The 25319-nt window shown below is 43.4% G+C and overlaps 2 protein-coding genes across 2 annotated transcripts in view; both read left to right on the forward strand.

The window, feature by feature from the left end:
• LOC122175136 (deubiquitinase DESI2-like) overlaps positions 1–21606 on the forward strand; it is a 53329-nt gene extending 31723 nt beyond the window's left edge. The window contains exons 4-7 of the mRNA XM_042862569.1: positions 591–663; positions 1913–2006; positions 3019–3160; positions 18649–21606. Coding sequence (XP_042718503.1) covers positions 591–663; positions 1913–2006; positions 3019–3160; positions 18649–18891 — 552 coding nt within the window. The 3' untranslated portion in view covers positions 18892–21606. The remainder of the gene's footprint in view (positions 1–590; positions 664–1912; positions 2007–3018; positions 3161–18648) is intronic.
• Positions 21607–23400: 1794 nt separating this feature from the next.
• LOC122180905 (cytochrome c oxidase assembly protein COX16 homolog, mitochondrial) overlaps positions 23401–25319 on the forward strand; it is a 37614-nt gene continuing 35695 nt past the window's right edge. The window contains exon 1 of the mRNA XM_042872875.1: positions 23401–23496. Within this exon, the coding sequence (XP_042728809.1) occupies positions 23437–23496 (60 nt within the window). The 5' untranslated portion in view covers positions 23401–23436. The remainder of the gene's footprint in view (positions 23497–25319) is intronic.

Genomic DNA, 25319 nt, shown 5'->3' on the forward strand with positions numbered 1-25319 from the left:
ACTGGTATGTTCAGAACTCCTTTTGTCCTAAAAAGCAATTACTGATGATGTAGGTAACTACTAAATGGTGCTCCTCTGACACACAAGAGAAATGGATTTGTCTCCAAAATCTGGTTGCCCAAATAAACCTGCCTAAAACTTGCAGAAGATGTTGGGAAGTAAAATAGTGTGCAGAAAATATCTGGGAGTGCTTTAACTCAAGCTCTTCAAGATCTGGAAGATAAAGAGAAGCGAATCTGAAAAAATAGAGAAAGATATTTAAATGAGGAGAAAGATGAATGACCATGTCCTGTCGGAGCCAGGTTTATGAAGGTTCAGGTCTGTTTGTATCTTAATATAGGAAAATGCCTTATATGGCAAGGATTAGATGAGCCTGTTTTGGAGAAGTAATCCTGGTCAGCTGTGCTGACAAGGTGCCCACCGCTGTCACTCTATAAAGAGTCACAATTTGTCTCAGAAAAATTACAAAAATATTTCTTGTCCTCAAGAGAAGTTGCCTTGAGGAAAGGAGATGGAGGGATGCGTTAGGGCAAGGCTGCATGTTTCTTTCCTGCTAATAATTCCAAATGTGACTTTTTTTCTTACTGTAGTACTGGATAAATGAATACACCTCCACCTTGGGCATTGGTGTCTTCCATTCTGGCATTGAGATCTACGGCAGAGGTATGAAGTATTTCCTTTTCGTTATCTTCAGTACATAGGGAAAAAAAACAGCATGGCTGGTCTGATCTGGAAAAAAATCCAAAATTTGTAGTTTTTGGCAAGAATGTTTTGAGCAGTGAAAAACTCGACCAGTTCTGTTTTAATTTGTTGGGTAGTCCAGCTAGAACTTCTGCAGTTCTGCCATGAACCAAGTAGCTCTTCTGATCTTTAGTGTGTAATTGCAGACTCTATAGCTTGTGCAGGCATGTAGCAGAATAGCAGGAAGGACCAATCAAATTGGAAGGACCAGCAGTGTAGGAAAGTCTGGGGTGGGGGAAGAGAGATGGATCAGTAGCTGTATTGAAACCTATATAAGGAAAGTTTGTGCTAATTCTGTGTCAGAGTAAACCAGCTTTGTGTTAGTTTTTATCAGCGTCTATGGTCTGTAAGTTTTGAAATAACCAAGTGGTTTGAAGCTGAGTAGAGAATCCAAGGGATGCGGTCAAGGTGTCTGTGAGAAGAGATGCAGCAAAGTGAAGCCAAAGGACAGGACAGCATCACGGACTTTCCGTTTCCCCCTTCAAACAGCGTTAAATGGGACTGACTGAAATTATCTTACTCATGGTATTTTTAGCTAGTGACATGTAGCAGATAAAATGCCGGGGGTGCTGTGCTCTGTCTCAAACACAGTAGCTTTCATAGGCCATGTGAGATGGCCCATATAACATGGAGGGGCCTCCAGGCTCAACCCACATGCTAAGGCAGCAGAATGTAATTAGCTTGGGTTTTTTTTCCAGCAAAGAATTCCTCATAGCTGCCTGCAAATCCCTCTGGAAGAAGAGGACAGATTTCTTTCTACTCTAGGAAAGGCTTCTCCCAGCTCAGTATCACTGCTGACAGCCTCTCATAGTATTTCCAGATGCCTCTGCCACAAAACTTTGTACTGACAGGAAGCCATGTGGACAGGCACAAAGAGGTGGACCCAGCGAGCTTTTCTGGCACTGAGAAGTAGATTAGCAGTGCTAGGTACTAATTAGCAGTGCAACCAGCAGTATTAGCACTGATGGAACCTGCTCTGGATCTGAGGCTTTGAGGGTATCCTCAGGCTGCTAGGTAACTGGGCAGAGAAAATGTCTTTCAGAGGCTGACTGAAGCTGATTTTGGCAATGGCCCAGCCCCTGGTGCTGATGCTGAGCTTTAAAGACAGTTGCCATCCTGACACAGAGTTCATTCGATTACTCACAGTCTGTCTGTTTTCTTTCCTTGTCAGAGTTTGCCTATGGAGGGCATCCCTACCCTTTCAGTGGGATTTTCGAGATCACACCTGGCAGTGCGGTAGAGCTTGGCGAGACCTTTAAATTCAAGTAAGGGCCCTTTTCTACATTTTCTTTCCCTGCTAGTAGCTGTCTCTGTAGGGAGAGCAGGGAGTCCTTTCCCCCCTTCTCTCTCATTAGCGCTCTCACTGCCTCCTTTACACAAACCTTGTTCAAATGGAGCTCTGCAGGGGTTCTTGATGGCTGATAAAACTTACACCAAATGAGGAGTGGTGCTGAAGTGTGTTTAGAAGGGTTTAAAAGTATAGTTATAAATCAGTGTAGTTCTCTCTTCCCATTTTCTTTGCTTTCCGTGCTCCTGGTATTACCTATCAGCAAGAATGGAAATAACTGTGTGATACAGAGCCAGTGCATGGGGAAATAAAAAAACTACTCTTTTTATGAGCATCACCTTGTTATGGATATTGCAGAAGTCAGCTCTTGTGTTTATACTTATGCTGTCACAAAAGACAGGCCAGCTTACTAGAAGAGTCTGAGAGGATACTTCATTAAGGGGTTGTTCAAGGTGCTCGGGCTTTGGGGCTGTGATTCAAGGAACTGCCCTCAGAAGATGGGACTTGACTTTCACAGGCTATGGGTTTACACTGGTGGTACTGCAGACTTCAGAAGAACAAGCACTATTGAGTGAATACTGAGAGAAGCAATATGTTCCCACATAAAGCTCTGTCTGCTCCTTTGTGGCCCATACCATGGAAAACGTCTCTATGACGGGAAAACTGTCTCCACTGTCCTACTGTGATTTTCTGCTGAGCAGCTATGGATATAGGGGGAAACAAGCAGACCCCAAGAACTGAGATGTCCCTGGTGGTGAGCAGAAGGCTCTAGGGACTGCTTCTGTGCTGTAATCTGCTTTACGGATAAACTTGAGGATATTAGCATGCCATTTTTTTAAGTAAGAATCTGTCTGATAGCCCCAGATATGCATGTTGATGACTTACACCTGGCCTTCTTGCCATTGCCTTATCATTTCCTTTTTCCTGGTGACATATCACTCTCTTCATTCAAGCTTTCCATGTTTCCTGTTGTGCTTTGTTTTTACTAGAGAATCCATCGCACTAGGCACCACAGACTTCACAGAAGAGGATGTGGATAAAATTATGGAAGAGCTGGGCAAAGAATACAAAGGCAACGCATACCACCTGATGCACAAGAACTGTAATCATTTCTCTGCTGCTTTGGCTGAGGTGGGCACAGCTGTTTTCTTTCTCTCTCTTTTTTGTTTTTTGCTGTTTCAGATCTGTAGTAGTGCTTACAGAAGCATCCTGCCAAGTCAGAGCCAAGAGTCAAATCTCTTGTCTCAGCCCTTAATGTTTTTGACAGCCTGTTGATGTTCAAAAAGAAAGGGTTAGGAGGTAGAGATGCAGCAGGTTTATTACTGGTTTGGTTTAAACTTCCTGTAAGACTTGGACTTCCTGCATCGAAGCTCATTTAATAGGCTGCAGAGCAGAAATTGCAAAGACAAACCTGGCCAGCACTCAAACTTCTATCATTTTAATAGCAAGAGCATAAACAACCCTCCGTGATCTGAAAATGAATAAAAATGGCTTAAGTGTTCTGCTAACAAAATATTGCAGTATTCAAGAAGTGAGTGTTCTATTTTTTCTTTAGCGTGCACTATTTAGAATGCTTTTTTTTTTAAGTATTGACTTTTTTCTCATACTTCTTTGATGATTATACATTTCCACTTTGCCAAAAATACTGAATTGTAGGAGAGCTGTTATTTCTGCTCAGAGAGAACTGAAGCATGGAAAAGTGCAAATTTATCCTGAATTTCTGTTAATTTGGGATATTCCATTTTTCAATTGACCAAGATCCTACAATTCTGTGGGAAAGTTGCATTTCCTCCATTCCCCGCTGAGATGTTCAAAGTTGATGTTTCATTAAGGCATGTGTCTTCAGCACTTGTGTAAATCTGAATTCCGGATCTTGACCTGTGCCAGAAAAGAAATAAGAAACAGAAAGTGCAATTGACCTTCTATCTAAAACCAAGACCATGTTTCTGTGTTTTCTGCAGGAATTGTATGGCAAATACAAGGATAGAAACTTTTTTTACTGAGTTCAACTACTTTAACTGCAAAACTTTCACTTCATTTTCTGGTGTCCCCATCCTCAGTCACTGCAAATCTTTCACCTTTCCTCATTATACAGAGCAAGAGTCCAATAGTTTCTTTTGCTACAAGTGACCATTTCCAAACAAGGCCCACCATGGATCCTAAGTGAGATGAGTCTGTAAAAGAAAAAAAGCCACCACCATCAACAACAAAACATGCATGATGTTTTTTTTTGTTTTGTTTTGAAGAAAACCTCTAATGAATCTGAGAACCAGCAATTAATTTGTGAGGGACTCGCATACACTCTTAGGAAAACTAGTTCTTAATTGATTTCACCTTTGCTAATTATTGGAAGGGAAAATGACATGAGTCCATTCAGTAAATGCTGTCATGTTAAAATAAGCAAGGAGAAAATGTATCGGTACAGAATGAGTTTCAAGCAGTAGAGTGTCTGAACTACTGTTTTGGAATCAAATCATTAAATTAGCACAGAAAGCTTACAGATTATTAAAACAAAATGCAAACTTAAATATTTTGGAGGAAACCTAAGAGAAAGCTGTACGATTATTAGTGGAAGCTAAAGAAAGCTTTACTTGCAGCAGTGAAATAAGGCCATTGCTTATTATATACTTTGACATGTAAAAGCTCTGTCTCATGTCCAAGCCATAAGCTCAAAGCCCTTTTCCCTTGATTCTGCTGGAACACATCAGCAAACTTTTTACTGCCCTTTCCTTCCCCAACCTTTGAAATGTAAGTCAAACAAGACAGAGGTTAATAGAAAACTAATAGCATATTTTAAGTTTAAGATTTGTAGTAAAGGTGAAGTAAACCTTCAGTGAACACCTTATCAGGAATGGAATGTAGGGTTAGGTTGTCCTACATTCACTTTCTTAACAGATTAAGCAGACCCATATGCGTGGACTTGTTGCTGCCCCTTAACACACCCGGATAATAAAATAAAAGCCTAAATAGCTAGTTCTGACACTTCTGCTCTCATCCTCTTCATTACTCATATGGGTAAATCAAGGTGGGAAATCTATCTAAAATATTAACAGCATGATTTAACCACCACAGAACTCAAAAGGTCAATTTAATAAATCCTTCAGAGGCAAGCAGGATTATTTTGCTGCTCTTCACATACAACTGTGCTCATTATCCTTGTCTAAACTATTAAAAATGCAAAAATAGAGGAGGTACACTTCAGGTCTAGGAGTAGGAGGCCCTGGATGGTCTCTAGCATCAAGATAAAGAAAAAGGGGCCTAAAAATCTTAAATAGCCAGTGTTAAGACAATAAGAAGTCAAAGTCATTCACTGTGTCTCAGTCAGCAATACTAGAAGTATGTGTGACTACCTTATGACAGATGTCTCCATCCTTTTTTGTAAGTGCACTAATTTGACAATTACTCTGTTTTAGAGCTAGGTGTGAGAGAAGTAGCATAGCTTAGTTCGGGACAGTTCTGACCACATGGTTGAAGACTGCTTGAAATCTGATGAGGCAGAACCTCTCGAACTAAAAGCAAGTTTCTATTCTCATTTCTCAACATCTGAATGCTAGCTTTACTTTGCAGCCTTAGTGCTTTCTTTTGTTTTTGTAGTACCCATTAAAAAAAACTGCACAACAAAACAAAAAACCAACCAGCTACACGTAGAGTTCCAAGGCAGAACCTTCAGCTGGTAAAGGTGAGCAGAATGCATTAACTGCATGACACGTGGCTCTCAAGACTATGGAAATACGTCATCACAAAATGTAGAAAAGAGAACTGAGATCTGTGCTCTAAACCAATCCTGAGACTAGTCTTGGTGTTTGTATTGTCCTTTCATGCTCTCCTTCTGTGCAGAAGTAATAATAATACTAATTAGCATTTATTTATGCACAGCTACATTAAGCGGCAGTTAAAAGCAGAAAATGGGAACAAGTATTCAGAGAATTAAAGGAAAGGATGTTAGAAGCTTTGTTTGGCAGAATAAATGTGCCTGGGGCATAAGCAGTGTGGTGAGTTCAGGAGAAGATTGTTCTGAGCCTCCTGCCTAATGCCAGGCAAGTCACATCCTTGCTTTGTGCATGAGTATCCTATCTTGTATGCTGGATTACTTCCTTCCTTTGAAAAGAACTTTGAAATCTTTTGATGAAAGCTGCCTTATCTGCCGTGGTGAATTAGCTGGCTTGTGGCTTGTACTGCTCTGTATCAGCAAGCAAAGTGGGAGCTGGGACTTCATAGCTGTGTGGTGATCATAGAATTAGAGAATTGCTCAGGTTGGAAAAGATCATAAAGATAATTGAGTCCAATCACGACTTCACTGTACTACCCTATGTCTAGCAACCCTCTGCTAAATCATGTCCCTGAGCACCACATCCAAATGGTTTTTAAACACATCCAGGGATGGTGTCTCAACCACCTCCCTGAGCAGCCTATTCCAATGCTTAACAACCCTTTTCGTAAAGAAGTGGTTTTTGATATTTAACCTAAACCTGATGTGTGAGTTAATGAGTTCACACAGATATATCTGGCAGGCCTTAGGACTTGGCTGTATGGCTATGTACTTGATGGCCATGTTTGGTCTTCCTGATGTCCTCACTTGGCTGTGGACTTGCTAATTAGTATCCATACAGACCTTGCCCTGGTGGCTGGTCTGCAGGCTGGGAGGATCCCATCTGGTTACCTGGACTGAAGGAGCTGCAGCCGAAGCCTTGATTCTGCAGAGAAGATGGAAGGGAAGGCATAATGCTGCATTTTCTGGCAGCTTTCACAGAGAGTGAATAAGTGAACATGTATGACCAGGGTTCTTCTCCTGTGGATTTTTTGAGAAACGCTTAATCATTAGGAAATTTAGGGTACTTGAGAAGTAAAGAACTGCCTGATAGATGTAAATCTCTGCCTATTAAGTGCTGCAGACTGTCTTCAGTTCTGAATGAAGTTCTGCTGTAATGCAGTGAAGAACTTCTTAGTGAGCAGCAGCAGTCATGAAGGAGGAACTAGAAGCACTTCCTGAGCGCATGCCCCACTTCCATTTCAGGCACCTGACACACCATCACTGGATACCATTTTGTGGTTTTCCTTCATCCTCACAATCTGTCAGCAAGGGAAGGTCAGGGAGCTCGATCTAATTAGTGAAAGTTTAGTTAGTGTTGTCTCAGCCACTCTGACTGCTATATGGTCTTATGGTAACTGTTTTTATAAAACCACTTAAGCAAATTAATTGTGGGTTACAGTAAAGAGGTTCATCAAACTGGGATTAGGAATTTGTGTACAAGGAACTGGTTCATTTCAAGCTGCTTGTGTTGACAGTGACCAAAATCAAATAGTATCCGCATCATGCTATCTGAGAAACTCATCAGGAGGACGGGAAATCCTGGGGGGCTTATGCCTGCAATTTCTTCAAAGGAAAATCAGTTGTACCACCAGTATCAGAGCCCAAGATTCCTGCAATGTTCTGAGCTTCCGTGCCTTGCTGTCTGTTGGTATTGCAGGTGCTTCAGGGAGGGGATGCTGCAGGCACGCAGCAAAGATTTTAGCATGCTGATAATGTTGTGTATGTGGATTAAGTCAGGATGACTTCAATATTGGGTAAAGTCCTTCTGTTTGATCATCTGCTGGTAAGTCATTGTGTTTCTGACAATCCCAACTGTACATGCAAATGGCCCTCCAAGGAACAGCAAAATATTTATATTCTTTATGAGTTGCCCTGCCTGACAAAAGAGGTTATTAAAACTCTCACAGATGGGAAAAAAAAAAAAATTGACTACTAAATATTAGAAAAACCCTTTAAAATAAAAAAGACAAAAATAATTAGATCTTTCCATAATACGATTTATTGAATTTCCTGGTTTTCAGAACAAGGACATGATATAGCAAAAGGATAGAAGTTGTAAATTGCTGTAAAGCAAACATTAAGGAAGAAGAAGGCCTGTCAGCCTGACCTCGGTACCAGGGAAGGTTATGGAGCAAATCATCTTGGATGAGATTGCACAGCATGTACGCAGTGTCCAGGGGATCAGGCCCAGCCAGCACGGGTTCGTGAAAGGCCGGTCGTGCTTGACCAACCTCATCTCTTTCTACGACTGGGTGACTAGTCTGGTAGATGAGGGAAGGGCTGTTGATGTAGTCTTCCTAGACTTCAGCAAAGCCTTTGACACGGTCCCTCACAGGCTTCTTCTGGGAAAACTGGCTGCCTATGGTCTGAACAGATATGCACTTCTTTGGGTAAGGAACTGGCTACAAGGCCGTGCCCAGAGGGTCGTGGTGAATGGAGTGAAGTCCAGCTGGCGACCCGTTTCAAGTGGTGTCCCCCGGGGGTTGGTACTGGGGCCCATCTTGTTTAATATCTTTATTGATGACCTGGATGAGGGCATTGAGTGCACCCTCAGCAAGTTTGCAGATGACACCAAGCTGGGAGGTGGTGTGGATCTTCCTGAGGGAAGGGCAGCCCTTCAGAGGGATTTAGACAGGCTGAACCGTTGGGCTGAGGTGAATGGGATGAGGTTCAACAAGGCCAAGTGTCGAGTTCTGCACTTTGGGCACAACAACCCCATGCAGCGTTATAGGCTTGGGGGTGAGTGGCTTGATGAGTGTGAAGAAGAGAGGGACCTGGGGGTGTTGGTTGATGCTCGGCCCACATGAGCCCACAGTGTGCCCAGGTGGCCAAGAGGGCCAACGGCATCCTGGCCTGCATTAGAAATAGTGTGGCCAGCAGAAGCAGGGAGGTGATCATCCCCCTCTACTCAGCACTGGTGAGGCCGCACCTCGAGTACTGTGTTCAGTTTTGGGCTCCTCACTACAGGAAAGATGTTGAGGTCCTGGAGCGTGTCCAGAGAAGGGCAACAAAACTGGTGAGGGGTCTGGAGCACAAATCTTATGGGAAGCGGCTGAGGGAGCTGGGATTGTTCAGTCTGGAGAAGAGGAGGCTCAGGGGAGACCTCATTGCACTCTACAACTTCCTGAAGGGAGGTTGTGGTGAAGAGGGATTTGGCCTCTTCTCCTAGGCAATGAGCAGGACACGGAGCAATGGCCGCAAGTTGTATCAGAGGAGGTTTAGGTTGGACATAAGGAAGAACTTCTTCTCTCAGAGAGTTGTCAGGCACTGGAATGGCTGCCCAAGGAGGTGGTGAAGTCGCCGTCCCTGGCAGTGTTCAAGAGGCGTCTGGATGACGTGCTGCGTTATATGGTTTAGTACTAGTGGTGGCAATGGTGATGAGGGGACGGTTGGACTGGATGATCTTATAGGTCGTTTCCAACCTTGTGATTCTATGATTCTATGATTCTAAGAATACATCTGTCCTTTCAGCAAAAAGCCAGTTAAAGTAATTGCTGGCTGTAAGCTCCACTGCAAGAATCCACAGGTCTGAGGTCCTAGCCATACCACTGCTGTGCAGAAGCACTTGTCATTGCATCTTGGGGAAACAAGGAAGTACACTATGAACAGTGTGCTTGGGGTGCTGAGAAAGAGGTGCAATTATGCCATCACCAAGCCTATTCTTTGAGTATATATAAGGGTAGGTGCACGCAGATATAGGGAACTGTGAAACTGCTGTCAGAGAGCTCTTTTCAGTGCAAGAACATGGTTTGTGATTACTCTGCAACTCTTCAGTACAATTTAGACTTGTGGAATGCAAATGCATAGGTGGCACAGCTTATACCTCCAGACACATGTAGAAAGGTTGAAAGCCAGTAGACAAACTGGGGCAGATAAGCACAAGCCCTATTCATTTGTAGGCACGTGGTGAGTGCGCAGTGCCTGAGGACAGCTGCCTGAGAACACAGCAGTAACTGAAGGACCAGAGAGGGGATGAGTGCTTTCTCCTTCCAGGTTCTTCAGTCTGGTGATATTCCTCAGTACTGAGTAAGGACATTGTGTTGCTGCAAGTTAAAAGATTCTGAAAAAGCTCCTACTGCTTAACCCATTCACAAACAGGATGACTCATTTCACTTCCCACCAGCAATTTCCCGTGCTTCTGAAGCTTCCTGTCTTAGATAAGCTATGGAGCTCTGTTCTTACCAGTGACAACAGTTGGTACAGCATGTCTCAGAAAAGGGCAAACCAACACGGGAAGGGAGAAAAACACTTTTGAATCAGTACCAGAACTGGCAGATAAGTGGAATGACTCAAGGAAACCTCTCCTCCTCCCTTCATCAATGTTATTACTGCCAAGAAACTGGAACAGTTGCTATTTAAATAAATTGTTTAGCACCTTGCAATAGGCCACATGACAAAAAATTATCAGAGAAGTGAGGCTTTTGTGAGCAGCAGGGAAAATAACCCCTTTTATTTCCCAGGAGCCAATGGTGGGACAGCAATAACGTCTGTGAGTCTTCTGAGCCCTTTTGGCAAGATCTGAAGTTGATGCTTATCAAAAGAAATGAATTGAAAGACACTGATTTGATTGACCTTAAAGATTGTTGATGTTGAAAAACTTTGCCTGAGGGCAGCAGAGACAGAAAGTTTTATTCTTTTATCATGTCTTCTCTCACTCTTCTTGAAAGAGGAATAATTTCTTGTGATTTATATGTATGCAGAACAAGTCAAAACACTGTATTCTGTAGCAGATTCCTGGCCTGAAATTATTTATCTGTCTTGCAAATGCTCTAAAGGTTTTGTTTTGTTTTGTTTGTTTTGTTTTGTTTTTTGAAACAAACAAAAACTTAGGAGAGGGTTGGGTCTATTAGTAGGTCCAGTTTGGATTTCTAGGGGCATTTTCAGAGAATCATAAACATGGGATAAATTTGGCTCAGAAATACTTGAATGAGCTGGTATGAATTCCGCTGGAGTCAACATATTCTGAATTTGGCTGCAATTAGAGCTGGTGAAGCGGAGTTAAACATCTGAGAGTGGTCAGGCTTTGGCACAGTCTGCCCACGTAGGTGGTGGAGATGCTGTCCCTGCAAGGTGTTCAAGAAATATGTAGATGTGATACTAGGGACTGTAGTTTAGTGGGGAACATCAGGGGTAGGTGGTTGGACTAGATGGTCTTAGAAGTCTTTCCCAATCTTAATGATTCTATGATTTCATGATCTCTATTTGCTTCCTAAATTATGACCCAGAGTAAGGTATTAAAACTGACCAGAACCAACACTGAAGTTAGTATGCAAGGCTAACTTCTATATGTGATCATCCTTCAGAAGGCTCTTTAGGGTCAGACTGATATCTCTTTATCCACCTTCCTCTTGTACTCACTGATCCTTTTCACCCCTTTACTCCTTTAAATACCAATGAATCTATTTTGTTACTGATCAGTATTTTGTCATTCATAGAAAACACATTCCAGGAGGAGAAGAGAGAGGCCTGAATCAGAATCAGTGTATTTGTGGTTTTAGAAGTCAGAATCTTACTAACGCAGCACTGTGAAGTTCCCCTGGGAGTTAAATAGCACCCTCCCTCCTGAAGTCAGCAGGAATCTCAATTCAGTTGACAGGGATGTTCTCCAAATGATGACGCTCTGAAGGTTAACTGATGGAGTCTGCATGGTGAATCCTGCAAGTGAGGATTCGTGCAGGCATCTGGCCTCCTACTGTTGGTTGCTGACACTACAGTATGAGTCTTAAATCTCCATGTCAGGTTGGATGGATGTGCTTGGTAAAGCCATACAAACAGAATCTCCCTGTGGAGGCTGTGGGGTTGTACTGAAGGGACAAGTGATGGTGGCCAGCACATACTCCTTTCTCTCTGTCTGTCACTTGTCCTTTTTCAGCTAAGGCAGAACTGACAGCATATAACAAACTTGCATCAGAATCATGCTTCCCTTAAAGTAGTTTGACTTCCTAGAGATTTGCTGAGAAAGGCAAGTTTGCTGAGTCAAGGACCAAATGAGGGCAACTTGTTAGTCACAATGCATAATTCAACCCCAAAGCTTTCCAGGTCCATCCCCAGACACACATGAGCTCTTGTAACATTATTAAAACTAGAAAGCTTTCCTTAGCCATAAGCCCAGAGAGAAGGGATTAAAGATCAGAGAAGGGAACTTCAGGAGGCCTGTGTGTCACAGTCAAAAGCAAGAGAAGCTTTTATAAACCATTCTGCAGCAGGTCCTAAGGAGACAAGTAATACCCATTTGTTTTCCTTAGTCAGCAGTTGCTAAAAAGTCATCTCTGTTGTGAGGAGGAGATGTGTGTTTTGTTGTGCAAAAGCATACATGCTAGTCTGTTATTGGCAGAGGACAGAGCACTGCAGACAGGCAGGAAAGGGGGACAGAAATGAACAACAAACCGTAAGCAACCACAGGGTATAAAAAACACGAGTCAGCCTTGGTTTCCAGGCACCTGAGCCAGTCCTCACACAAGCTGATGAAAGACATGCTTTATTTCATTAGCCTCGTAGCTAGTTCTATAAGGAACAGGATGCGTCTTGTTTTCTGTTTTTAAAATACCACATGCATCTAGAAGAATGTTACTAATAACGACATCCTGCACTCATAAATTATCCTCATGATTTCAGATGGATGTCATTTTTCTCTCAATACTGCCTATAAATATGCATGAATTTGACTCTATGCTGTTAGTGAACTGCTGCACTGCATTCCAGATGTGCTACTGCATTCTGTAGTGACAAAGTGAGATTTCTAAGGGTAGTTTGTGTATCAGTTGAAATTTATGAAGTATTTGGGGAGTCCTTGGAATGAAGGCTACAATAAAAGTCCATCATTTTTCCATCATTAGCTTTTCTAGTCTTGCTATCCTGAATGAGTGCTCTATCCCAGTGAAAGTGGTTAACAGAATAAATCCGAACATGCACATTCCAGGTCTCTTGGTAATTCCTTTTCCTCCATCTACCTACTTGTGCAGGGGAATAGTATGGCAAATAATTTGAAACAGAAATCAAACTCTCAAAATGTCAAGTTCCGAGGACATCATTTCAATTTTTTGGAAATGGTCTGATTGTGCTCCATGAGCCTCTGCAGTAGTTTCAGGTTTTCTCTTTAAAGTGATCTATCCAGCCAAAAATATTAAGTGTGAAGATATTATAAGAGTGAGTTTGGAGAGAAAAATGGAAAAAAAAACCAACAAGCCACCACTGCCACCAACAAAGAAAACCAACTCAGCAAAACATTTTAAGGTTCCTGGAACTGGTATAAATGTGGATATTTTGTACCATCTATTTTACCTTGTTGTTTTATTTTTGCAGCTGTCTTTCCAAACCAAAAGCTCTGTGGCCTTTCTGTTATAATTAAGCGTAACAGCTTGGAGCTAAGTTAATTCATACCCTCTGGGGAGTTCATCTCATCATGGAGTCTTTGAGCGTGACTGTGTGTAAGAATGCTAAGAATACATCTCCTTTCCACAAACAAAGATGGCAAGGAAAAACCATGTCCTTTTTGCCAGTGCCTGAAGTGTAAATGAAGTGTCTGAGTATGTTGATAGCTTTTGAAACTGGAAGCTTTTGCTTAGGAGTCCTGCCAATGCTGCCAGACAAAGTCTTCCCCTGTTCCTATGGCTTCCAGTATTCTCTGTACTCATTGCATCGCCATCCTCAGTAACCTGCTGCTGTGCAGTGTTAAGAAAGAAGGCTTCAGACTGAGATGGAAACGTAGGATTTTCCTGGTTACCTATTCAAGAAAAAGGCTGCTGTTAATGTCCATTAATCCATGGATGTGGATTGGCCTGGACATGTTCAACTCACACTTTGTGTGTGTGTGCACATATATATTTATGTATGTTTTAACATATGGATGATCATGCTGGGCAACAGCTGTTCTCAGCCACTGGTCTTGAAACAGCACCTCCTTGAGTACCAGTAAAACCCTTTGCATTCTGTAAGACATGTCAAGGGTAATACTGTACAGTAGCTCAATGGATATGTGCCCTGTGTGGATGCTACCTCATTTTCAGCAAGGCTGCTAAAGTGGAAGTGGCGGTGCGTGGCTTAGCAGATGTTCAGTGCTGAACTCTCAGAGGCTCAGCCTGATGATAGGAATTGAAAGAATTAGCATGCATTGTTTGAAGAATGTAATGTTACTTCTGGGCATCTTGATTTTCACAGATTGGGGCACTATGTGGTTACTTTTGGGAGGGCTCACTTAAAAAATAAGTTCTTGTCTTATGCCAGGGGTGTCCAATGTTTTGGCTTGCAGGAATTGTCTTGACACGCATATCAGATTTATAATATAGTTAATGTATCTAAGTAACAAGACTTATTCTTAACATATTTTTTATTTAAATATAAAACACAGGTAGAAACAAAAACATAAAATTAGTGGGATATGTGACCTTGTATTTCTGAAAATAATTCATCAGTGTCTGGTTCCTTGGCACTGGTTGCAAATGTTAGTGAGTTCTCGAGGTGCTTGTCAGAAATTTTTGATGAAATGTTACTTTTCCTGTGATTCATCCTTGAAAACAGTGGTTTACAAATGTATGTACTGCCAAAAAGCGATGACGTATAAAGTGTGAGTGTGAAGCACGGGATATTTTTGTCTTTTAAGACAGGTCTTACGAAAATCTAGTAAAGAGACAATCAAATTTTTCTTTGAGTTGAACGTCTGGTTGCAACTTCATATGTTCCATTTGAAAATGTGTAGTTAATGTATTTATGTCAAAAGGAAATGGAGTTGTGAATATGAACAAAAAGATGATTTTTTTTGGAAATCTGAAACCTGTTCTCAAATTCTTTCATCAAAACTGAAAACAAGGCTGCATATTTTATGCTAGTGTTTAGCCAACACATAAAAGTGCATGAAATTATTTGCCATATCTTGAGCTTGCCATAAATTTCATTTTGAACTGTTATGATTTGAAACACAGCACAGATAAGTTGATTCTCACCTTATGCTTAACTCTTCTAAATGAGTGGTCAAATCCACCAAGAATGCTGTATCTATGAGCCATTTTTCATCTTCAATTTCTGGCACAAAGTTTCCTTTTGGTTCCATAAACGAATTGATTTCATTTTGCAAATCGTAAAATCTTTCTAGCATTTTATCCTGACTCAGCATCCATTCTTTTAAGGAACTCCTGGAACTGGCAATGATTCAATCCCGTGGACTTTATGAAATTCATAGCTTTGATGACAATTGGCTTGATGTTACCGTTTTTAAAGCTTTTGCACATAAATTTTCTTGATGTCCGATGCAGTGATATTTCATCAAAATGAGTTGCCAGTGGTAATTGTGTCATCTTCTATTAATTTCATAAGTTACTCTTTTTTACCAGTCATCGTCGGGGCAGCATCAATAGCTGTACCAGATGAGTTGTTGACAAGAGCTAACAAAAATTGCTTTAACGTAACTTTTACTGCTTCATACACATCATGATATTTAGTTGTGTCTTCTAACAGCACCAAAGAAGCTATTTCTTCAGTGATTCATTATCAATACCTCTGATGAAAATGAAAACTTGAGCCGTATCTGTGGCATCAGTACTTTCATCTATTGCCAAGTCATAAAAATTGAAATTGGCACTCTCCAGATTTCCTTTGACAGAAGTTCCTACTTCTTCTGTGCACCTGGCTACAGTCTGGTGAGACTGATTTTAGAAAAATCTGGTTTTTATCAGGACACATTACATCTACCACACTTTCCAAATATTGCTTAATAAACTCATCATCAGTAAATGGTTTTGATTTTTTTTTTGCAATCAGATTTGCTACCACATAACTAGCATTTACAACTGAGTCTATTTGTGTTAACTTTTTAAAAAAGATTATGTGGAGATGACAGACTTTAGTTCCACTGTTTTGTCTTTACAAAGCATTCCTTGATATGCATCGAATTTGGCAGCGTGTTTTTGCAGATAATGTCCTTTCAAATTGTAATCTTTGAAAGCTGACACAGTTTCCTTACAAATTAAGCATAGTGCCGTATTATTTGTCTCGACACTGCACTGTTCTCAACAAGCAGCACAAGCATGTGCCAGGTGTAACACACGTGGAGTTTGATGCAACTTAGTGTCCGTGATGGGTACAAGAAACAGTCAGCACTGCATTGCACCCTCCCCTTCCTCTGGTTCCAGTAACAGTGCCAGTCGCACACCAGTGCTTTGATTGTTGCCGAGTGATGGGTGCACACCGGGACACAGCTGCCACCATGACGGTGCAGGGCAGAGGGTGGCCGCACTGCGAGATGTGCCAGGCCGCACGCGGCCTGTGGGCCGTGGCTTTGGCATGCCTGACTTATTCTTCTGTTCATGGCCTGAACTGCCCCAGGTGCATCATCCAGCACAGCACAGAGCCTATTGCATCCAAGCATTTTGTCTTAGGATCTACAGCTACTCAGTTCTTCAGCCTCTTTTGAAAGGGGCTCCTTTTGTGAGACTACCTCAGAGTATGTCTGGCATATGCCAACAGACACAGAGTGCTTAGAGTGTAGCTCGGAGCATCACTCTCTTTTGAAAGAGAAAGAGGAGGAAAACAGCTCACTGATAGCACTGTCCTCTGCAAGGCAGAAGACTCAGCCTTGTCCATTGATGGATGGCATTTAAATCTGAGTTTTCCAGCTGTTTCCCTGCTCAAACTAAAGCATACAGGAACTTTAAGATCTTGCTGAGAAATTAACCCTAGTTCTTAGGGTTTTTAATAGAGGGAAGAGTCATGGGTTGCAGTTCTTACTCCCAGAGCTCTTTATACATTTTAACCAGGGTCTCGTTAGTGCAAAATGGCAGGCTTAAGATGCTGAGAGGCTCGTCTTGTGTTCTAAATGAGCTGCCTTTTGGTGAGCTGAAATCCTGGTGTGGATTCGACAGCTGAGCAGCAGTAGCACCCAACCTGTCAGGACCAGCTTCTCCGTCAGATTTGGCTTCAGCCCCAAATGTCTGAACTGCTGTTACCGTTCAACTCTGCAGATGCCAGCTGGGTCACTCACGGCTCTAATGCAGTCCTCAAAATCAACTACAGCTCTGGGAGGCATGTGTGACTGTCACAAGGTGCCACACAGTGGAAGCTGCGCGTACATGCAGCCTGCACAGGGGCTTCTGCCTGAAGTGGGGACTGGTCTCAGGAAGCAAGTAGGAGCTTATCCCCTTCAAAAGACAGAAACCCACCTGTTTGTCAGGCAAGAAAAAAACCAACTCAAAAATTCCAAACTCCAAGAACCTTTAACAAAGATGAGAGTTCTGGTTGGGGAAACAATGGACGGTAACAGGGTTCTGTGAGTTCACTGCTCCAGTGTTTGGTTTTCAGTTGAGAACTGCCTTGAAGAGCCTCAGTAAGTACATTTTCCATGGACTCATATCCAGTTGGAAAACATACATTTCCTTTTGCTTTTGTTGTTTTATTTAAGCTCAGTTGGCTTAATCCCATTGCAGTCGGGTTTATTTGATGTTTCTCCATTAGCTAAGTACTGCTGGGTGCTGTAGCACAGTATGTTTTATGGCAAGGAGCTGAAAACAGAGGAGCAGGTTGTAGCATTAGTGGCATTCCCTGCAGTTGCTTTTTTGCTCCCGTTGAGCAGTGTGTTTTGCTGAGCAATGGTAGGCTTCTCTAACATTCCATAGTGGAATTAGCATGGTCATGGGTTGACTGCCTGCTCCACACCTTGTTGGGAATTCCACGCTGTTGGAGTTAGCTAATTTAGTTGTACTCAAGGGGACTGCTGGACTGATGCAGAGATTGTTCTGGCCAGATCACAGTATGCATCAAGGACCAGATGGTCATCAGTCCTTAGAACTACAAAGCAGGCTGGCCTGTCCTCCAGCAACTGCTCTAGTGCTGCTCCCTAACAGATCTCTTAGAATCTCTGAGGAAGCTCTGCATTTCCATTGTCAATAATAGACATCTCACCAGATAAGCTCTTTAGTGGACTAGAGACAAACACCCTCTTAGCTTTTGCAGTAATTAGTATTAAATTAAGTGTAGTTTTAGACAGGAAGAGAGTGGCAGAAAGAGCAAAGTAATGTAGCATTGGCAGAAGGAGCAGCGTGGGAACCTTGGAACCATTAATCTACATGAAGTGGGATTAGTGGGGTGGAATTTCCTCCCAGTCTGTCCTGTAAACTGTACTGGAAGGAGAATTCAGGTATTATGACCATTGTACCTGCCACAGACTTTAGGCTCTGGAATGCTGTTGTGGTACTGGCTGCACTGGCAGTATATTTACCACAGACATCTCCTTCAGGCTGATTAGCTCCTGGTGCCTCTTCTGTGTCTGCTAAGAGAAAACAATTGTCAGAGTTATGTTTGTTCCTCTTTTCCCCACTTTCAGGAAATACCACACAGAGAAATTAAAGGGTAATTTGACAATAGGAAAAAGAGTAGATACCATGGCTTGACTGACTTGGTGTGTCAGCATGAGGATGAAAAGTGAGCAGAAAGAACAACTTCTTAGATGTCTCCATCTGCCTCATTGGGCTCAGCTTCTTGACTCCTCAAGGTCTGCCCAGTAACAGCCTAAATCTTTTTGCAGAATTTTTGAGCCGAAGATGTTGAGGGCTGTGAGCTGTTTTCCCCAGTCACCGCTCTGATGCTGATAAGGGCTATGGCTGGCAGAGCTCTGTGTGCATGTTGAGAAGTCACTGTGTGCAGTCATTTGCATTTAGAGCTGTTTTTAGCTGCAGAAGATGCTCCCTGCATTCAAACAGCTCTCATCAGAGCAACGGGGAATTCACCCTGCTGAGATGATGGTGCAGATGGAAATAACATTGCCACTACAGATGCCTTTTGGTACTATATTAACTGTGTTCTTTCCTTGTTTGCTCCACAGATCCTGTGTGGGAAGGAGATCCCCCGCTGGGTGAACCGCCTGGCCTACTTCAGCTCCTGCATCCCTTTCCTCCAGAGCTGCCTCCCCAAGGAGTGGCTGACCCCAGCAGCCCTGCAGAGCCACATCAGCCTTGGCTTGCACAAGGAGGAGCATGGGGACACAACAGACGAGGAGTCTCCCTCCACCTCTGCCACTCCCTCAGCCTCAGGCACCTCACGAACCTGTAGACATACCAGGGTCTGAGCTGTGCCCACTATGGCCTCTAGTAACATTCTCCTCTTTCTTGTGCTGTTTCTTCCTCAGTCACCCTTTCGCACACCATGGTTTCTCCCCTCTTTTCTCTTTTTTCATCTGACAAAGCAGGGGAGGGAAGACCCCTACTACTGAGGAGGAGAAGCTTCAGACCCTATTCAAAAGGCTGCTACTACAGTTACTTGGCAAAATGATTGTGAACTCCAACACTGAGCTGAGGAGTGTGGCAACTACGCTGGATTCTCCTCCCAGGATCCCCATGCTCCTTGATCCATGGAGAATGCTGCTCTCTCAGACATGAGAGCTCATGTAGGAGCAGGGAGCACCATACTGTGATGTCCCTCCACTAGGACAGTTTTGTCTTTTTATCTCTTCCCCCACCCACTTGATCCCAGCAGCCTCCTCTGTATTTTGGCTTGGATTGCCATGTGGCAAATTTCCTGCTTGCACCCAGTGAGGCAGGCAGAGCCAGAACTCAACCTTCTCATCTCTTAGACCAGCAACAAGCTCCACTCAGCCACATCCCTTTTGTAATTATCAGGTTTCTAATTCATGTGAAGGAATTGAAAGGTGCTGATGTTCTTACAACTACCAGTTTTCATTATTCAAATTTAAGAGCTCGACTGACTGCCCTGCTCTTGAAAATAATAACAAAGAGAATCCAGAAAATGAATGTGTTACTATGGCTTTTCTTTGGGATTAAAAAAAAAAAAGCTACTGCTTAGAGGCAGCTACTAAGTAGGTGCAGAGATGACTGTTGTCCATGTTGGTGCTTTTTGGCACAAACCCCTCTCAGATCCCCTACTTCTAGGCAGTGTTCCTGGTTACCTTTTTTTTCCCCAGGCTGGCAAACGTATCTCCTACCTGACATTTGCTGGCTGTTTTTGAGGGAAATGGCCCTCTGGAGCAGTAAGATAAGGGGAAGAAATCTACTGGGAAAATCAGTACTTCTTTCAGCTTTTTCTTCTGCACCCATAAACATAAAACATGTCTCCTGAGCCACCCTTCCCCAGACCATTGCAGAGCCAACCCAAGAAGGTAAAAAATAAGTGATGAACCTGTTTCCTCCTCCTCCCTTTCTGGAGGTGGAGGAGGAAACCTAGGGCCACATCAAGAAAGCATGGGTGACCCTTCCCATGCATGGGCCACCATGGTGCCTTCTGTTGTGTGCACTATTTCACTGGCATGAAAAATGGGCAGAGCTGGTTTGTTGGTCTCTCCAGGCAGGTTCTTTATATGAATCTGGTTGTTTCTGTTCATTCTGATGGCTGACAAGAAAGATGAGGAGGGAGAAAAGGAGAGGTATACCAACCCTTCCACTCAATTACCTCACCAAGAGTTCAGAAGATGCAGGAGAGCATCAAAGGGAAACCCAAGCCTCTCTCCCCCTTCTAGCTCCTTTTGACCACACAAAGGAGGATAAAAAAGAACAGGTCTGGTGATGACAGGAGGTTGCAACTTTAGAAACGCTGTTCTCAACAGCTGCTATCAAGTCAGGACTTTCCCCTCCATCCAGACTGTCCTTCAGAGATGTTGTTTCTTTTTACTCTTGAAGGAAGACCAAGAGCATGCTAAATCCAACCAGCTGTTTCTTTAGCTCAGGTATATAGAAGTGCATGCTCTCAGTGCTGAAGGTCTTGGCTATGATGCACATGATGTCTGCACAGACAGTGCTTCATGTTTTGTTACGTGTGCATACCTCCAGTGAAAAAGGAGAAAAATGTGTGTTTGGACAATGAGCATTTTACAGCGCACCTTCCATTTTCATCTTCTGAACAAATTGCTGCAAGTTCTGTACTGAACTAAAGTTATACTCCTTATAAACCTTGGCTACTCACAGTCAGTACTGCATTGTGAGCAGTTCTACAGCTCCTGGTATCCAATCCAGCACCAGTCTTGATTACCCTGGCTTGTTCCAGGATGTTTAATAAGATTTCCATCCTGTTTTCCATTCTGCTGCCCAGAAACATTACACAATGTACTGTTGTGTGCTCTTTTCACCTGCAGTCATGGTCACTGTAGCCTAAACCAGCAATGCAAGTTCCATTCGTCTGAAGTTCCCAGGGTGCCTGCCAATAGCCAGCAGCACAGTATGTGCAGTGAATTTTAAAATCACTTTGTAGGTCCTTCTCTGGAGGTGAGTAAGAAAAGGCTTTCCCAGAGCTTTTGCATAGACCAGGGATTCCTGATCTGACAAAAGCCAGCCAACCAGCACCCTCAGGTTACTATTCTGCACCTGAGCTCCAGATAGAACATCATTATACATTTAGGAGAGAACTACGGCTCCAGTGGCACATTTCACAAGTAAAACCTTCACAGTATTCCAGAAGATAAAATATCTAACTGGCTGTGTTGTAACAGACAAGAAAGCTGCACTCAGCCTTCTTGGGGATGTGGATAAGTGCTTGAAGTATTGGGAGTAACACTTGGGGTGAACTGTTGTTGTCATAAAAACTAGATGTTTATCTACTTTTATGTTTGTCAGTCTTTTATGTAGGGGTCATAACAAGGAGGCATGCAACCTCTGTTGTAAGTCAAAATGAGAATATATTCCACTCTTCAAAAAGGTTTCTCCTCACCCCTCTCTGTTCAAGGTGATTGAACAATGATAAGAACAAAGGGACACTGTGGAAATAAAATATATATTGATAATAGCTTTATCTCTGTAATTTAACAGCATTTTAGATTATTAAAAATGAAAACATTTTTAAAGTCTAATTTACTGCTTATCTCTGGCACAGCATGTTTGATTTAAGCAAATCTTATCCTTCTGAACATAAAATTATTGTTATTATCATGTAATTATATAGCATTTGCATTTAGTTTCATATTTGCTTTCTCTTACTCTTCTGGATTGTAACATCATGGGAAAATTTCAGATACCAGTAGTTATCAGTGGAAACAAAAGAACAGCTTATAACTCTTGACCAGAGCACTCAGTGGCACCAACACAACCCTTTAACCCAAGACTTGTTGGGCCCTTTTAGAATTTGGAACATGAGGGTGTTGACTCTGCATGTGGGCATCAGCAGCTGTGGATTATTTCTCTAACAGAGAGCTAATAGCAACAGGTGAGAAAGTAACAACAAAGGTGAGGTTAGCATAATGCTGGTGTTACATGTCAAACTGTTTCTAAGGAAAGTTAAAGTGAGAGGAATGAGGTAAGCAATAACCTCTCTTCTCAGCACTTCTATGTCTGTAATGGCAGCTGTCGTGGTTTTGGGAGATTCATCCCACCCTCAGTACAGCGCAGAGATGGGCACAGGACTGTTCTCTTCTCTTAGCTCCCATATGAAAGTTGGCATTTCTGGAATTCAGGTATTTGACTGAATGGTAGAACTCATTCATTTGCTACCTGGAATAAATAATGAATGGTTCTAAATCTTGGAGGAGTTTATCTGTGCAGCCAGCTTTGTTTTGAAAGGATATGCAAGTTTCTGGGGTGCAATGTGATTAGGATAAGGGATAACAATGTGGGAAAACTGACAGTGTTCTGGTGGCTGTCACTTTCTTAGGAAACAAAATGAAAGATGTAGCTAATGACCAGACTTTGGGGACTGCCTTAATCAATGAGCTTTGACAGAAAGGTCAAAATCATGAAGGAAACCCTCTGGAAGGATGTCTGTTCTTCTACAGAAGCTACTGGGGGCTACAGGTGTACCTTGCCAGCACTGAGCTGACTGTCTTTTGTTGTAAGTGAAGATTCAGCTGGCAACGCAGCAGTTATCCACCAAGTGAATATTAACAAAGCCTACATGCTGCCCTGGGGAGGGCAGATGCTGTGTGTTCCTTTGCAGCAGTGATCTCAGTGCTTTATTGTCCCTGAACGGCACTGATTCCTGCTGCTCTGGTCCTGCCCTGCTGGGGTGTCCCAGCTGTAGAAGCTCCTGATCCCTCAGTACCTCTTGCTTTCTCTAAATGTCCCTGATCTCAGTTTAGACACAAAGTCTTTTCACAGAATCACAGAATGGCCTGGGTTGAAAAGGGCCACAATGATCATGTGGTTTCAACCCCCCTGCTACGTGCATGGTTGCCAACCAGCAGACCAGGCTGCCCAGAGCCACATCCAGCCTGGCCTTGAATGCCTGCAGGGATGGGGCATCCACTGCCTCCCTGGGCAACCTGTTCCAGTGCATAATAATTTCTTGCTTTCTCATTCCTGTGGCTTCAAAGCTCTCTCTCGTGAAGGCTAAGTCCCTGCTCCTTCCCCTGTATGCATTCAGAGAGCACTAACTGTATGTCAGGGCAGGTGTGGATCGCTGCAGTTCTGCGGACGGCACTTTGATCTCACCATGACAGCCGCACCGCAGCAATTCTGCTTTGCTGGAATACGGAGCGAACCGCCACTCATGAGCGTGATGCCTTAATATAACGACGCAGTACATTTATACGACGCTAGGCAACAGTTGGCCCGCCCTACGAGCCGGCCTCGCGGAGCGCAGCGGAACGCCGTGTGTGGGCTGCGCCGGCGGAGGGAGCGGTGTGGCGGGCGGCCCGGCGCCGGAAGCGGCAGCAGCGGGCCGACGGTGGAGCCTCATGGAGCGGCTCCGCAAGCTGTGGCGGGGCCGCACGATGACCTTCGGCGTGCCGCTGCTGGTGAGCGGGGCGGTCAGGGAGAGGGTTAAGGTACGGGAGGTGCGGCGGGGCGGGGAAAAGCGCTGTGCGGATACGTTATGGACGCCGTGGCCGCAGCTTTCCGGTAACGAACGAGTCCGATTCGGTGGGGAGGCGCAGCTGGGGGCGTGATGAGGCGTTGCGGGAAGCACGGCGCGGATGTGCTGCTTCTCTTGTGGGGTCGAAAAAGTGCAATAAAGCTTGCGAGCGACCAGTCTTCCAAAAGGACAAGGTGCCTTGGTGGGTCCTGCAAGGTGCACGCAGGTCATAATACTGTGGGGAAAAAGGGAAACGTCGTTCTGAGAGACAGAAAGATGCAGGGTGAAGAGATGGACTCCTCCGAGCCCTCAGCGGGACGAGTTTAGCAGCTCCTGTAAACTCGGGAAGGCCCGGCACATAAAAGATGCAGCAGGCGTTGTGCTGCTGGGGTTACTGCAGGCACCCGGTCAGCTTGTCCTGAGAAGTTCTGCACGGCTGTTGATACGTTGTGGGTGGCGATGCTTTTGTGGCTTGTGAAAGAAGCGCTGAAGTCCACACACGTCGGATCGGCTGCTGAGGGAGAAGGGACTCTTCCTTAGGATGGGAAGTTCGTGGTACTCTTTAGGAAGGGATTAAAGAAGCAGCTGCCAGCACGGCTGTGAGTCCCAGACCATGGCAGCCCTTCAGCATTTCTGATGCTTTTGCACGATTTCTCATCAGTCTATAGCAGAAGTTTTGGGGTGACTGTTTTTTTTTTTGTTGTTGTTGTTGTCTTTTTTTTTTTTAATTAATTAATTAATTTTTGACTTTGCACTCCAGAATTTCATTCCCCTTTCTTTACTTCAGAGATCCTTCCTCCGGAGTCAGTGTTAAGCAGAGGAACGCTCTGCTTTCTTTCTTTCTGGGGTTTCACGTCTCCCCTGCCTTAAAATTATTCTCCCCTGTGATTGTCATCGTGCTGCTGCCCAAAGACTACCTAACGAGGAAGGAAAAGGACAATTCATGTGGCTCATGGCAGCTCCCCAGCTGAACATTGAACTCTGAAAGCACCTCAGGAGCTGAACACAGTTTTGCTAAAAGATCAACTGCAGCACCAGTGGCACTGAATGTGTGTCCAGAACTGCAAAAGTGTGCCTTTGTGACCTTCAAGTTCTGCTGAATTTGGTGATAATACTGACATACAAGGTCCTGTTAGAAGCTTGCGTGCTGTACATTTTTTCACTAGACAGAAGTTTATTCTTCAATACTACCGGACCTCATCAGCGCTATATTTTTTTATTGTAATTATTATTATTGAAATGAATCTCATGTCTTGCCTCCTTGCACTGCATATTTGAATAAAAAGCCTCTATAGCACTCTTTAAAAATACTCCAAGGTTAAAGAGATGGTAACTCAGTGGTAGGTTAGGCTCTCGCTACGAGCATACATGCACAAATATATATAAAAAATATTTCTTCCTTTTTAGTGTAAATTATCTTCTTGATCCTTTTATTTCCCCTGTGTTCATTTGGGAGTTGTTAGAATATTTTCGTCTGAAAGGGATTTTCTTGGCTGATCCTTAAAACCTTAAACTGACAACAGCTTTGCCAGGAAGATGTGTCAGTTGCAGTGTTTGGGCACACTCTTTCCAGCTTGTGTGCTGCTGGCCAGGCAGCCTGAGGGCTGAAGTGGAGGTGGTGACAGCTGTGTTGGTGCCAGGCTGACTGCATGATGTAGCTCTGAAGTTCACTGTTAGGGTGGAGGGCTGTGCTGTGGTGACTTAAGTGTCTTTGTCAGCTGCATTGGCATCTCTTTCGTATCATAATGTAAAATGTCTCCTTATCAC

The sequence above is a fragment of the Lagopus leucura genome, unplaced genomic scaffold, assembly GCF_019238085.1.
Source record: "Lagopus leucura isolate 7727_CA_CO unplaced genomic scaffold, USGS_WTPT01 Super-Scaffold_1, whole genome shotgun sequence".
Lineage (NCBI taxonomy): Eukaryota > Metazoa > Chordata > Aves > Galliformes > Phasianidae > Lagopus > Lagopus leucura.